This window comes from Candoia aspera, chromosome 7 (genome assembly GCF_035149785.1).
Source record: "Candoia aspera isolate rCanAsp1 chromosome 7, rCanAsp1.hap2, whole genome shotgun sequence".
NCBI classification, from domain to species: Eukaryota; Metazoa; Chordata; class Lepidosauria; order Squamata; family Boidae; genus Candoia; species Candoia aspera.
Window position 1 is genome coordinate 5659874 of NC_086159.1, and position 15491 is coordinate 5675364.

Consider the following 15491-nt stretch of genomic DNA (forward strand, 5'->3'; position numbering starts at 1 on the left):
TTGGTTATGTGTTTACAAGGGACACAGTAAGGCGCAGTGAAATGCTGGCTTTGGAACTGCAAGGAAAAAGCGCCAGGCAAAACTGCTCCAAATACAGAGGATTTGTGGGGCTGTTACAAAACTCCAGCAAAGGAACGCCTATAGCAAAAACATAGACTTGGATAGACAATAATACCAGTCAAATCCCAAACTAATCAGAAAGATCCAGTTATGCAAAGTGATTTTGCAACCTATTCTGCCTCTAGGAAGTTGTGAGGATAAGTAGTTTTGCTGTCCTGAACTCCTTTTGGAAAAGTGGAATACAAGGGTCTTCCTGGAAAAAGGTGGAGGTCAAACTAAACCAGACTGGCATTCAGAAAGTACATATTAACTTTTATGATCTCAGTCTTCCAAGACTAATCTTTCATTATGTTCGGCATTTTTCTTCATCTTCTTAGAAATTAAGATCAATAGGATACTTTTTTTTAATCCATTCAATTGTGTCCAATTCTTGGAGACTGCCTGTACAAGTCCCTGCAATTTTCTTGGCAAGTTTTTTTTTCCAGAAGTGGTTTGCCATTGCCTCCTTCCTAGGGCTGAGAGTGAGTGACTGGCCCAAGGTCATCCAGCTGGCTTTGTGTCTAAGGTGGGACTAGAACTCAGGGTCTCCCGGTTTCTAGCCTGGTGCCTTCACCACTACACCAAACTGGCTCTCTAATAAGATACTACTTGTAATCAGATGTAATGCTACCTCCTGAACACATATAAAGCTTTACCCCAACCTTAATTTAAGGGAGATATTTTCACAGAACTCAGTTCAAAGCCCCCACCTTGCTCAGCCACTGAACTTGGAATGAACCTGGCAACAATTCTTCAGAATTTCATACAGGAAGTCTCGCAGCCCAAATGGGGATGGCAAGGACTTGACCCCAGGCTTCTGCATACAACTATATGCTGCAAAGCCGAAAGGACGGCTAGCGGCCGACAGTGCTGGTGGTGAACGGCGAATCCGATGTTCTAAGGATCAACACACCATTGGAACCTGGAATGTAAGATCTATGAGCCAGGGAAAATTGGATGTGGTTATTGGTGAGATGTCAAGATTAAAGATAGACATTCTGGGCGTCAGTGAACTGAAATGGACTGGAATGGGCCACTTCACATCAAATGACCACCAGATCTACTACTGCGGACAAGAGGACCACAGAAGAAATGGAGTAGCCTTCATAATTAATAGTCAAGTGGCTAAAGCAGTGCTTGGATACAACCCAAAAAATGATAGAATGATCTCAATTCGAATTCAGGGCAAGCCATCTAACATCACAGTGATCCAAATATATGCCCCAACCACAAATGCTGAAGAAGCTGAAGTAGAGCAGTTCTATGAGGATCTGCAGCACCTACTGGACAACACGCCTAAAAGAGATGTTATTTTTATCACAGGAGACTGGAATGCTAAGGTGGGCAGTCAAATGACACCTCGAATTACAGGTAAGTATGGCCTGGGAGAACAAAACGAAGCAGGACACAGGCTGATAGAATTTTGCCAAGACAATTCACTCTGCATAACAAACACTCTCTTCCAACAACCTAAGAGACGGCTTTATACATGGACTTCACCAGATGGACAACACCGAAATCAGATTGATTACATCCTTTGCAGCCAAAGGTGGCGGACATCTGTACAGTCGGTAAAAACAAGGCCTGGAGCTGACTGTAGTTCAGATCACGAACTTCTTCTTGCACAATTTAGGATCAGACTAAAGAGATTAGGGAAGACCCACAGATCAGCTAGATATGAGCTCACTAATATTCCTAAGGAATATGCAGTGGAGGTGAAGAATAGATTTAAGGGACTGGACTTAGCAGATAGGGTCCCGGAAGAACTCTGGACAGAAGTTGGCAGCATTGTTCAGGAGGCGGCAACAAAATACATCCCAAAGAAAGAGAAAACCAAGAAGGCAAAATGGCTGTCTGCTGAGACACTAGAAGTAGCCCAAGAAAGAAGGAAAGCAAAAGGCAACAGTGATAGGGGGAGATATGCCCAATTAAATGCAAAATTCCAGAGGTTAGCCAGAAGAGATAAGGAATTATTTTTAAACAAGCAATGCGCGGAAGTGGAAGAAGACAATAGAATAGGAAGGACAAGAGACCTCTTCCAGAAAATTAGAAACATTGGAGGTAAATTCCAGGCAAAAATGGGTATGATCAAAAACAAAGATGGCAAGGACCTAACAGAAGAAGAAGAGATCAAGAAAAGGTGGCAAGAATATACAGAAAACCTGTATAGGAAGGATAACAACATTGGGGATAGCTTTGACAGTGTGGTCGGTGAGCTAGAGCCAGACATCCTGAAGAGTGAGGTTGAGTGGGCCTTAAGAAGCATTGCTAATAACAAGGCAACAGGAGACGACGGCATCCCAGCTGAACTGTTCAAAATCTTGCAAGATGATGCTGTCAAGGTAATGCATGCTATATGCCAGCAAATTTGGAAAACACAAGAATGGCCATCAGACTGGAAAAAATCAACTTATATCCCCATACCAAAAAAGGGGAACACTAAAGAATGTTCAAACTATCGAACAGTGGCACTCATTTCACATGCCAGTAAGGTAATGCTCAAGATCCTGCAAGGTAGACTTCAGCAGTTCATGGAGCGAGAATTGCCAGACGTACAAGCTGGGTTTAGAAAAGGCAGAGGAACTAGAGACCAAATTGCCAATATCCGCTGGATAATGGAAAAAGCCAGGGAGTTTCAGAAAAACATCTATTTCTGTTTTATTGACTATTCTAAAGCCTTTGACTGTGTGGACCATAACAAATTGTGGCAAGTTCTTAGTGGTATGGGGATACCAAGTCATCTTGTATGCCTCCTGAAGAATCTGTATAACGACCAAGCAGCAACAGTAAGAACAGACCACGGAACAACAGACTGGTTTAAGATTGGGAAAGGAGTACGGCAGGGCTGTATACTCTCACCCTACCTATTCAACTTGTATGCAGAACACATCATGCGACAAGCTGGGCTTGAGGAATCCAAGGCTGGAGTTAAAATCGCTGGAAGAAACATTAACAATCTCAGATATGCAGATGATACCACTTTGATGGCTGAAAGTGAAGAGGAACTGAGGAGCCTTATGATGAAGGTGAAAGAAGAAAGTGCAAAAGCTGGTTTGCAGCTAAACCTCAAAAAAACCAAGATTATGGCAACCAGCTTGATTGATAACTGGCAAATAGACGGAGAAAACATAGAAGCAGTGAAAGACTTTGTATTCCTAGGTGCAAAGATTACTGCAGATGCTGACTGCAGTCAGGAAATCAGAAGACGCTTAATCCTTGGAAGAAGAGCAATGACAAATCTCGATAAAATAGTTAAGAGCAGAGACATCACACTGACAACAAAGGCCCGCATAGTTAAAGCAATGGTGTTCCCTGTAGTAACATATGGCTGCGAGAGCTGGACCATAAGGAAGGCTGAGCGAAGGAAGATCGATGCTTTTGAACTGTGGTGTTGGAGGAAAATTCTGAGAGTGCCTTGGACTGCCAGAAGATCCAACCAGTCCATCCTCCAGGAAATAAAGCCAGACTGCTCACTTGAGGGAATGATATTAAAGGCCAAACTGAAATACTTTGGCCACATCATGAGAAGACAGGACACCCTGGAGAAGATGCTGATGCTAGGGAGAGTGGAAGGCAAAAGGAAGAGGGGCCGACCAAGGGCAAGATGGATGGATGATATTCTAGAGGTGACGGACTCGTCCCTGGGGGAGCTGGGGGTGTTGACGACCGACAGGAAGCTCTGGCGTGGGCTGGTCCATGAAGTCACGAAGAGTCGGAAGCGACTAAACGAATAAACAACAACAACAGGAGCCTGTCAGCGAGGAATACCCATTTCTACATGCCCACCTTCCTGCCGCAGCACAAAATCACACAGAAAACTGCTGCAGATACATCCAAAACATTAGTACTACCCGGCAGATCAAACGAGGGTATAACGTTTCTCTCGAGAGAAACTATAGAAATAGGACGAAGTTCAACATTTTGAACCCCAGACTGTCTCTCACGTACATAGTGCGTGAGGTTCATTCCCGTTTCCCAAAAGTAAACATGAAGTGAGCAAATAGTTGCACCATATTTGTGTTCAAGTCCAAGTTCATCTCAGAGTCCATCTCTGGAAGGGAAATTGTCACACAAACCTAGTTCTAATTATTTTTGTTCTCCCTTTCTCTCTTTCACACACACACACACACACACTCATGCTCAAGGTTGAATGGCAGAATGACGCCCATCATCCCTAACCCCAAACTCAAAATATCACCATCATATTAATTAGAACACCATATTTTTCCACTGAAGTCCCTCTTCATTACTTGCTTGAAGTACTTTCAATTAACTGAGACTGAGAATACAGAAATATTTCTCTTGCAAACTAATCCAGACCCTTCAACTCGTGCAATGAAATAACTCCATGACTTGCACACATTTAACACTAAGTCATATTGTGATTTCCTTGTTATCCACTTAATGAATCCACCCATTATGGTTTAGTATTTCATGTGAACCAAGCACAGCTCTTAAATGACTTCATTTCCCAAATGCTCAAGCAGGTACTTCAGTCAAAGTCTGTTTCCTGATACTAATTCAATTCTCATTTGGAAGGTAAAGTTTCCAATTATCTGTCTTTTGAGCTGTGCACCACATAAAGCTTGATAGATCCCTGCAGTAGCTGCAGAGCTTTAAATATGAACAGCCCACCTTTAACATTGCTCTGGGCCCTTTGTCTTCCAACATTTAAGACCTCCTTACTTATCCTACCACCACTATAATCTGTCTCCTTTCTAGCTCAAAGCTAAATATCACATCAACTTCTTCTATTTCCAAACTATACCACCTTCAGACTCTACACTTCAAAGTATACCCAATTATTTTTATTACAGCATATATACACACACAAAACATTTCACTTTGCAGAATTAAAAAAGGGGGTTTAAGCTCACATTTCAATTGGAAGAAGGGGAGAGAATGTGTGAAAAAAATCAAGGATGATAACCAGCAGAAAGAAGGGAAGAACAAGAGCAGCAAAGATGACAAATCAATATTTAGTTCAGTTTCTCCCAAACTGCTACCCTTCATAAGTGTGCACCATGTCGACTCCTACAAACTATAAGCCAACATCCGGGAAAAAAAAAAAAAAGTCGAACTGGAGCAATTACATCTTGCTCCTTCAGCTCAGTTGAATTCAGAATGAAACCTAAAGAGTTAAGTTTATTTCATTCATTTCTCAACCACAGTTACATGAAATCCTAGGGTTCCACGAGAGGTCAGTAGGGCTTCCCCAGGAGATCATGATTTATTTTAAAAATTATTTCAAATTCAGGCAACTTTACATTAAAGAGGTTTCATTCTTTATTTTTAGTTTAAGAATACTGTTAATGCATATATACAGACCTACTCATGAAACAAATACAATAATTTTGTAACTTCTAGCCGATATTTGAGCTTGAATGTGCAGGGGTTCCCCAAGGCCTGAAAAATATTTCAAGGGTTCCTCCAGGGTCAAAAAGTTGAAGAAGGCTAATATACAGTATTCCTGACTTTCAAGTTCCCCCTGGAAAAACATCATCATCATCATCACATTTATTACAGCCCTAAGGCCAGACACAATAAAACTATACAATAGCAACGATCTTACATTAATACATACATACATATATAAAACAAAAGCAATTAATATACTACAATCCAAAATTAATTAAGAACGAAAATACTAAAATGAATTGAAATAAAATACTATGTTAAAAAATTCAAAATCTAAGTGATGGTGCGGCGTATTGTGCAGATGGTAGCACAAAACTGGGCAACCTGGGAGGATATTTTTGGGTCCTTGTCTGAAAGAAGTAACCTTAGATAGAAGTCACTCTCCCTGCCTGGAAATTTCTTCAATAATGGATATATAAGGATCTGTCTAGAGTCCTTATATGGGGAACAATATAACAACATATGGCCTTCTATTGAGCCGTCACCATATGGACATAGTCAAAGGTGCATAGGAGTACCCTTAAAACGTCCAAAAAGGACTGCTGAGGGCAGTGCGTCCAGCCTGGCTAAAGTGAAAGCTTTATGAAATTTCAAAATTGTGATAGATGATAGATAAGAAGCTGGAACGAACACTTCCAGAAGAAAATGACAGATATTGGGGTGTACCACCTTACTTAAATTTGTCTGGAGATCTGTATCCCAGATTCATTGTTTCAGGGCGGTTCTCGCATTATCAAATCCTAATGAGCACAGACTTTCCATAGAGAAGCCCAACAATTTAAAGTTGAGAGAGTATCCATTTTGAAAGGCAAAATGGATACCCTCTCAACTTTATCAAAAAGTGCTTTACCACCCAACCCACTACAACTCAACTAACAGAAGCTATGAAAAGGATAACACTGCCATACATCAGAAACATCTCAGAAACCACCAACAGACTGTGAGAACCGCATGGCATCACCGTAGCACATAAACCAGCTAAAACTCTTCAAAACATATTAAGTAACCCAAAAGACCCAGTAGCCCAAGAAGAAAAAAACAGGAGTTATTTACAACATACAGTGCAAAGACTGTAACAGCCACTATGTAGGACAGACAGGCAGAAGACTGGCAGAGCGCATCCACAAACACCAACTGGCAGTCAGAAGACACGATGAAAACTCCTTACTCTCATGACACATGGACAGACTCAACCATGGTTTCAACTGGGAAACTGAGCATCCTAAACTAAGCCAAATCCAAAAACGCCACAGAATTCCTGGAAGCCTGGCACTCAGACAAAGCAACCATCAACAGACACATAGAGGTAAACAACATTTACATACCATTCAAAAGAGACAATAGAAAAGCCAAAAGACCTAGAAAAACATCACTCGCCAGCAATCAACACCCAGATATGCAAAAATCAACACTAGGATTAACACCAGATGAACAACCAAACAGCACAATACACCCTGATCAAGGAACTATCAACTCAGTCAGTCAACCAAGCAGCAAACAACAGCCCAATCAAGGAACTCCCAAGGAGAGAACAACACCCCCACCAACACAAGCAGGGCAAGCCGCAGTATATAAACTGAGAGCAAGGCCCACTCCCTCTTCGCACTGAAGATGTTGCCTAGTCGGGTAATGAAACCTCTGCAAGAAAACAAGGCTCAGAGAGCACCACAGTTCAACCCTGAGCTACAAATATTTGCTTTGATTGGTTAAAACATTCTAGGTAACCATTTGCAAGAGGAATTAGCTAGAGAAAGATTAAGCATCAGTACCCAGTCTCCACTGAAAGTACTGTACACCCTTTGCTTATTTGTGTCTTACTAAGGACACAGCAGTTAGAAATCTCATGTTTCCCTCACAATATCCTTCAGGATAACTTGGAAGCAAAAACAAATGCCCTCAAGTTTTACAAATTACTGGGGACCAGAAAAGTATACGGCAATTTCTTTACAAAGAAATAAAGCATATTTTAAAAAGTATGATTGCAGCAGTTTAAATTGAATGTCATGCATTAATGCTGAGAAGGCGAAGATACAGGTGTCATAGGAATGAGATGATATAAATTGAATAGTTAGGCTACTCCTGGTACTCATGGCTTTCTTATACTCTGTCTGATCCTTACATCCCCCATTAGTTTATTTAGCAACAGCATCTTGTGCACCCTAAAAGTTATTTGCAAAGTCCTATTTTCATCCCATTCCAAACAGACATCCTCAAGGTATTAGTGCCCCCTCGCATTTTTACATCCTCTCATTCCCAATATCCACCTCATTATCCTCAGTTTTCATCACATTGTTGCGCCTCTTTCTTTCATTTGAACTTACAGATCTTTGAGAGAAAAGTGTAGTAAGAAAGTAGACTATGTTTATACAAAGAAAGATCTCTGGTTGGGGAAAGCTTGTACAGCCACCAAAACTCCCGTACTGTTGTAAAAGTTAGCTGATAGTTTTTGAAAACAAAAGCCATAACCGCAGTATCATTTTCCTCTTAAGACAAAGGAACTGTTTCCTGCAGAAGCATTGTTTTGGCTGGACAAAAACGACAAAGAAAAGGCCAAGAAGTATCTTAATAAAATCAGTAAGTTTTTTCAACTGTTCACTCCCTTTAGCCAAGCCTTTGTCCCAACTACAACCTTCTAAAGACCATCTGTGCGTATGGAATCATCACAAAAATGTAAGGAGAACAGTTCCCAACACCACATTGCCAATACCTGAATTTGTCTGACCGATTTCAGATTCTTTTTGCTCTGTCAAGCTGACCTGGAGATGGTGGAGGCTGAAGTCCAATCCATGCAGGATAAGATTCACAGGATTGGAATGGACCATTTAGGCCATCCCATCTAAGTCTTGGCTCAGTGTAGGAATCCAAATTAAAACCCTCCATACAGACGACTGTCTAGTCTCCTCTTGAAGACCTCACCACCATCACCTCTCAGGGTCTTTGGTTCCACTATCAAACCGCTCTTATTGCCATGAAGTTCCTCCAAGCGTTCAAGCAGAATTGCCCTTCTTGCAACTTAAGTCCATTATTCTGTGTCTTGTTCTTGACCTTTCTGGTATTGGGATATCTGAAGAGTGCTGCCTTATCCCCACTCATCCTTCTCAACACTAAACCTGCCCCAGGACCTCAATCTCTCTTTACAGAACTGCTAACCTCCAATCATCCTTGCTGTCTTTCTTTTGAATTTATTCCAGAACATCCTTAAAATGTGGTGCCTTCAGCTACATTTTGGACACATTATGCGAAGACCTAGTTCTCTGGAGAAGTTTGTAATACTAGGCAAGCAGGAAGGAAAGAGAAGAAGAGGATGACCAGCAGCAAGGTGGATGAACTCAATTATAGCAAGACCTGAAGGACCAAGTTAGGACAGATCATCCTGGAGAAGGTCTATCTATGTGGCTTCTAAGAATCACCACCAACTTGATGGCACATCATCAATCAATCAACGAATCTGAATATCTAGCTCTGTTGAAAAGTCTATAAATGATTGGAAAGAGGGAAGGGAACCAAAGAAAAGGATGACCAGCAGCAAGGTGGATAAACTCAAGTTATAGTGGCAATGGGTGCACTGTTGGGAGACCTGAAGAACCAGATTGGGGCCAGATCTTCATGGAGAAAACCTATCTATGTGGTCACACTGACTTAATGGCACATAATCAATTAATCAACATGAAGACCCAGCTCTCTGGAGAAGGCTCTAATGCTGGGAAAGGCGGAAGGAAAGAGAAGATGATCAGCAGCAAGGTGGATGGACTTGATCACAGTGCCGATGGGGACACTGTTGCAGGACCTGAGAGGCAGATCGTCACGGAGAAAGTGGCACTAAGCGTCGACACTGACTCGATGGCACATCATCCACCCATACTGAATCGGCCTCGTAACCTGGACGGCGCCAGACACGTGGGAAGGGGCCTCGGGTGGGCAAGACCCCTGAAACCTACCGAGAAGCCCTCCCCAGACTTTCCGAAGCGCCGGGATCCAGCTCCCAGCCTTCCCTGAGCTTTGCAAGTGCTGGGGGGGGGGGGTCAGGACCCTCCCCCGCCTGGGATAGAGCACTCACGGGCCGAAAGGAGGGGTCTCGTAGCATCCCCCCCCCAATCCTGGCCGCCCCTCGGAGGAGAAACCCGACCGCCGCCGCCCCCCCGCTGTGGACCGCAGGCCTATCCTCCGCGCTCTCCTTCGGCTGGGGAAGATGGGGCGGTGGTCCGAGACCCCGCGGACGGGCTGAGTTGACAGGAGGGCGTCCCCCGGCCGGGCCGGCCGACTCACTCTGGCAGGTAGGTGGAGGAGAAGCTGCTCCAGCGGTGGAGGGTGTAGGCCAGGACCCGGCTCCCGAGGACCCCCGACGACCCTGGGCCGAAGCCTAGGCCCGACGCCGCCATCTTGTCAGCCGCCGCGACGGGGAGGAGGAACCATAGAGTGGGCGGCGGGGAAGGAAGGGAGAGAGGCGCGCGCGCCGGCGCTCTCCCGGCCCTCACTTCCGGCTGCCGCTCGGACGCTGCTTCTCTTTGGTGGCCTTTGCCACGCACGCCCCTCAGATCCCTGCAGGGATGTTCGTTGTAGAGCCGGAAATGGGGAGCTCACGGAAATGTTTCACCCGTGTCTCTTGGGAGAAGGGCTGGAGGGGAGGGAGGGAGGGAGGGAAGGCGGGAGAGCCGCGCCGCTCTTAAAGGAGCCGCCGCGCGCTTTTCGGGCGTTCAAGTTGGGGCGGATAGAGCTGTTGCAAATGCCTATGGCTGGTTTTGCTAATATGCTAAGCCAGTGTTTCTCAAACTTGGCAGCTTTAGGATGGGTGGAGTTCAACTCCCAGAATTCCCCCAGGCTGGGGGAATTCTGGGAGTTGAACTCCACCCATCTTAAAGCTGCCAAGTTTGAGAAACACTGTGTTAGAGCGTGATCTGGCCTCTTTCCCCCATCCAGAGGTGGGTTGAGATTTTTGCATCCCAGATCTGGTTTCTGTTGCTTAGCTTAGCGTGTTTGGAATATGGGCTAATTTAATATGCTGATTAAGAGTGTTGGGTGAATACCACCTTTTTCCTGTTTTCTGGCTAGTCCAGCAACTCTAAAAATCCATCTGGACATAGTTAAAAATTAGTAAATAAATATTTGGTTGGCCAACTTTTGCAATTGAGCTAAATCAAGGCTGGAATTAAGCTGCTGAGAGTGCTTGCTGGTCTACTCTATAGCTGAATTCTCTGCACACTTATGCAGAAAAAAAAAGACTTCTAGTTTCAAGAGGTAGCATGGCCAATTTGTAGCCTGTTACTTAAAAAAATGACTTTGTATATGCTCAGATGCACTATTTTGTTTGTATTTTTTATATTTGGCAATAAAGGTAGAATTTTGCACTGAAGTGAAAAATTTTTTCTAAAAACTCATGTGGGCCCCAGTTACATCAAAGGGACATTTTCTCCATTTCTCATAAGTAGCTCCTAGAAGAGAAGATTAGATAGAGAGACAGAATGAATGAATGAATACAGGTAGTCCTCAACTTACGACCATTCATTTAGCAACCGTTTGAAGTTACAACGGTGCTGAAAAAAGTGACTTGCAACCAGTCCTCACACTTATGACTATTGCAGCGTCCCTGTGGTCATGTGACCAAAATTCAGGTGTTTGACAATTGGCATGTATTTACAACAGTTGCAGAATCCTGGGGTCACACGATTGCCATTTGCGACCTTCCCAGCCAACTTCCGACAAGCAAAGTCAATGGGGGAAGCCAGATTCAGTTAACAACTGCAATGATTTAGTTAACGACCATGGCAAAAAAGGTCATAATATGAGGCATGACTCACTTAACAGCCACCTTGCTTAGCAACAGAAGTTCTAGTCCCAATTGTGGTTGTAAGTTGAGGACTATCTGTATTGCTTTATCACCTGGTTAACCTATGCCTGTAAAAAGAAAGGGGTTTTACCCACTTTTTCTTTCCTTCTTACTAATATAATTGAAATAAATAGTTAAAAATCAGTATTTGTGTTTTACAGTTATTGATTTTCCACTTTCATTCCTATTTACTTGGTAACCATCTGGACTCGCCCTTGGTTCGTCAGCCAGGGTCAAGAAACTCAGAACAGCTTTGGTCCTTAAGCACAGTTCGCAACCACATTTGCAAGGCTGATGTCAGCTCCGCAATGTAGACCAGACCAAGAAACAGCTCTACAGAAGTCTAAAACTACTTTCATTACGATGTAATATAGTAACAAAACCTTACAAGTCTGATTATGCTATAATTCCTGTCTTTCTTATGCTCATGTGAATTAGGGAGGTGTCTCTCTGAAACGTTTATGCATATATTCTAGTTTGGCGCTTAAGCCGTGTTTTGTTTTGGCAACGGATCTCTTCTCCCTCCCTCAAGGTCATCCTCTTTACTCTCCCCAGCAGAAGAGTCGCCGTTGCTCTCCTGAAAACTGATTTCAGCAGCATCCTTTAACACAGCAGCATCCCCATAACACCAATGGAAGCTCATTAGTGGAATTCCACAACCCAAATTGTTTCATTTTATGTCTCTCTGAGGAGAAGTAGTTGATACTCTTCAAGACCAGGACTTCCAGAAAGGAGCTAGCAATTACCGCTTCTCCTAAAGAGGATTCAGAGGGAGATGATGGTTTATTGGAAGTTGCTTTAAGAGAGCTGATGCCGCTGAGGCTGTTGCAGTAAAGAGAGTATACACCTGAATTCAAGAACCAGCAGAATCAGGATTTCTCTGACAAAGCAATAAGGCAACATTGTGAGGAGATGCCCAGCTCTGAAGCTTGACTTGGCTTGACCTGACTTCCCTCAATGTGGGTCATAAATGAGATTCTTCCTTGCCCAGCCCATTAATTTGTTTCATGTCTCCGGAATTGTATGCCAGGACTCTATAGCTCAACCTGTGAGTTCCTCCTGATATTCCCTCTTCAGAAAGGCTGCTGCTACGGAACCAAAAGAAAGATCTAACCATGAACATCAGATGATTGTTGGGTTCCTGGTGCTAGTTAGTAAGATGCTATTGAGGTGATGGAATGTGAGGGTGGCCTTGGAGAACAGAGGGAAGAGATGCTGCCTAGGGAATGATCAGATGAAAGGAAAGGGAGTCCGAGAGAGGGTAGCGGTCTAAAGAAGAAATTTAGGAAAGACCCTCCTTGACCACTCAAGCAATAAATAGGGAGGGCGGGAGATTTCTACTTTCAGACTTGCAAGATTCTGTCAATGTAGCCTTACAATAAAGTAGAATTAGCTCATCTAGTTGTGTTTCCTGTCTGGTTTACCTGGAAGGGCTGACAGCTCTTGACCTCAGACTCCACAACCTACTCCCCTTGGCTATTCCTTGGCATCAGACCTACTTTGCCAAGTTACTTAGAACTAATTTTAGCAAATGGGACCATACAACAGGACAAGTTTCCAGGCCCACTTGCAATTAGGTGCAAGGATTCTTGCAAAAGCATGTGGAACTGGCTCATCCCTGACAAAATCTGGCACAAAGCCATGATGACATTCGCACAACACATTTAACTTGGTCATTGGATTAACTCACCATTTCTGGGTTTGCAGAATAGACTGAATCATAGCAGGCCAGGTTCACATAACATGTTAGAATCACCCAAAAGAGAGAACCGTGATTAAAAATTAACCAAGGCTTGCATATTATATAAGGGCAGCCGTGGGTCTGTATCGATCTAGTTATTTATGTTGTGTGAATACAGCCAGTGTTATGTGATTATGAAAGTGATAGGCTGGAGTAGAAAAAAATTAGAAACACATTCTGGGCCTTTGGGCTAGTCACTGCCTTCCAACCCATCCTATCCCAACAACATTGTTATAGAGGGAATAAAGCATGTTGCATGTTGTTGTCTGTTTATAAGCTACCTTGATCTTTTGAAGAAAGTTAAGATATAAAAGCAATGAATTAATGTATTTCTAAAAGGAATCAAGGCTTCTAGCATAAAGAAATTTGGGAGGGGGGGATAATTTAAGTATACACTAAATAGTATTGGTTAAATTGCTCCTAAATCTATAGACATGGGCTGACTTTTGGAATAATACTGTGATGCTTTGATTATCGTAAATGGAACTATGAGCTGGCAACTGAGGGATAATCCAGGGCTTAATTAAAGTGCTTAATGCTCCTTAATGGCTGGAGATCTTTCCCCAGACTTTGGGAATGACTCAGCTCTCATAGCAAAAGGTGCTCTGAAGTAGTTCTTCCAGCTTCAGTTTAGAGAGAGTTAAAGAACCTAGCAGTTGCACCAACCGTTGCAGAATCTGGTTGTTGATCTGGAAAAGGTGGGCATCTGTGGAGGGCAGGGGGCAAAGGATGACACATGCATGACAACATCATCACAGCTTATGGACTTGTGTCATGTGTCAGGTCACAAATACGGAACAGCAGCAAGGATTCTCATTCTGGCATCATCGGGGTTTGTAAGGAAAATGATCGAACTTCCATTTCTGGGAACAATGGCAGTATTACAAAAATGTAAGCTAGCTGTGGCCACCCAACCAGCTAAGCGAAAGAGAACAAACAAGGTCTGTCTGTGCTAAAACCATCCTCACCCACAATCTGCTTGTGGAGGAGAGGGCAGCAGACCAGGCTTATATTACCAAAACCTGGAAGAAGATGGAGGGGGCATTTCCTCTCTCAGAAATCTGCCCACCCAAGTTTCACTTTGGCATCTGCCATGCTTCCTGAGGACAGGAGGTGGGTTGCTCCTGTCATCCTCAAGACTCTGTTGGCATCAAGAGGCACTGTTCTGCAGATAACTGGATGTGAGACCTTGTTTGTATAGCTGGGCCCATGAGATTACAGGTAGTTCTCACTTAAAAAACATTCATTTAGTGACGGTTCAGACTTACAATGGGGCTGAAAAAACCGATTTATGACTGGTCCTCACAATTACGACGGTCGCAGCATCCCTGCAGTCACACGATCACAATTTGGGCACTTGGCAACCAGTTCGCATGTAGGGCTGTCACAGCATCCCATGGCCATGTGATTGCCATTTTTGACCTTCCCAGATGGCTTCTGGCAAGCAAAATCAATGGGGAACCACATGATTGGCTTAACGCCCATGTGGCTAGCGTAACACCCATGGTGATTTGCTTAAGAACCACTGCAAAAAAAGTCATAAAATCAAGTCAGATTTGCTTAATGACTGCTTCACTTAGGAACCGAAATTCCAGTCCCAATTGTGGTCATTAAGTGAGGACTACTTATAGTTGGTTCACTTTGCTGCTTGTGAACTGTTCCCCCTTCTGCACAGTGGGATCCTTGCCACCTGATTGTGGGAGCAGTGGTAGAAGTCCCCTGGCTTGTAGAGTTGGGAGACTTCAACCTGCCTTTCTTTGGTGAGGGACCTGGAGCAGCCCAGGAGTTCACGGCCACCATGACATTCATGGACCTGACCCAACTTATCAAGAGCCTGATTCACATGCGGGGTCACACACTAGATCCTTTTGTCTTACAAATGCAATGTGATCTGAAAGGGGCAGCATTGAACTTTGCCCTTGTTCATGGACAGATCAGGGGAGTGCAGGAATGATCTTCACGGAGACTTCTACTCTGTAGAGTGCCTTATTCTCTACTCTCTCTGTTAACATCTACATGAAACCAAATGGGGAGGGTGTCATCTATCAGCACAGAGTTTGATATCATCAGTATGCTGATGTTACCCAGCTATGTATCTCATCCCTAGGCTGAACGTGTGATGTAGTGGAAGTGCTGACTTCCAACTGGACTGCTGACTGGAGGCTGTTATGGTCTGGGTGGGGAAGAACAGACTGCGACTGAATCCCTCCAAGATTGTGCAGCTTTGGGTTTATGGACCTAATGATTCCATGCAAATTCCATCTCTGACTCTGAATAGGGTTGTACTCCCCTAGTCAATGGTGATCTTCAATTTGGGGGTTCTCCTAGACTCACAGGTCCTGCTTGGGGAACAGGTAGCAACTGAGGCTAGGACAGCTTTTGCACAGCTACACTTAGTGTGCCAACTGC

General features: G+C 43.7%; 1 protein-coding gene across 1 annotated transcript in view; it reads right to left on the reverse strand.

Moving 5' to 3' along the window:
- MKLN1 (muskelin 1) overlaps window positions 1–14177 on the reverse strand; it is a 106823-nt gene extending 92646 nt beyond the window's left edge. The window contains exons 1-2 of the mRNA XM_063307966.1: window positions 14152–14177; window positions 9784–10056 (exon numbers count right to left, since the gene is read on the reverse strand). Coding sequence (XP_063164036.1) covers window positions 9784–10056; window positions 14152–14177 — 299 coding nt within the window. The remainder of the gene's footprint in view (window positions 1–9783; window positions 10057–14151) is intronic.
- Between the last annotated feature and the right edge of the window lie 1314 nt (window positions 14178–15491).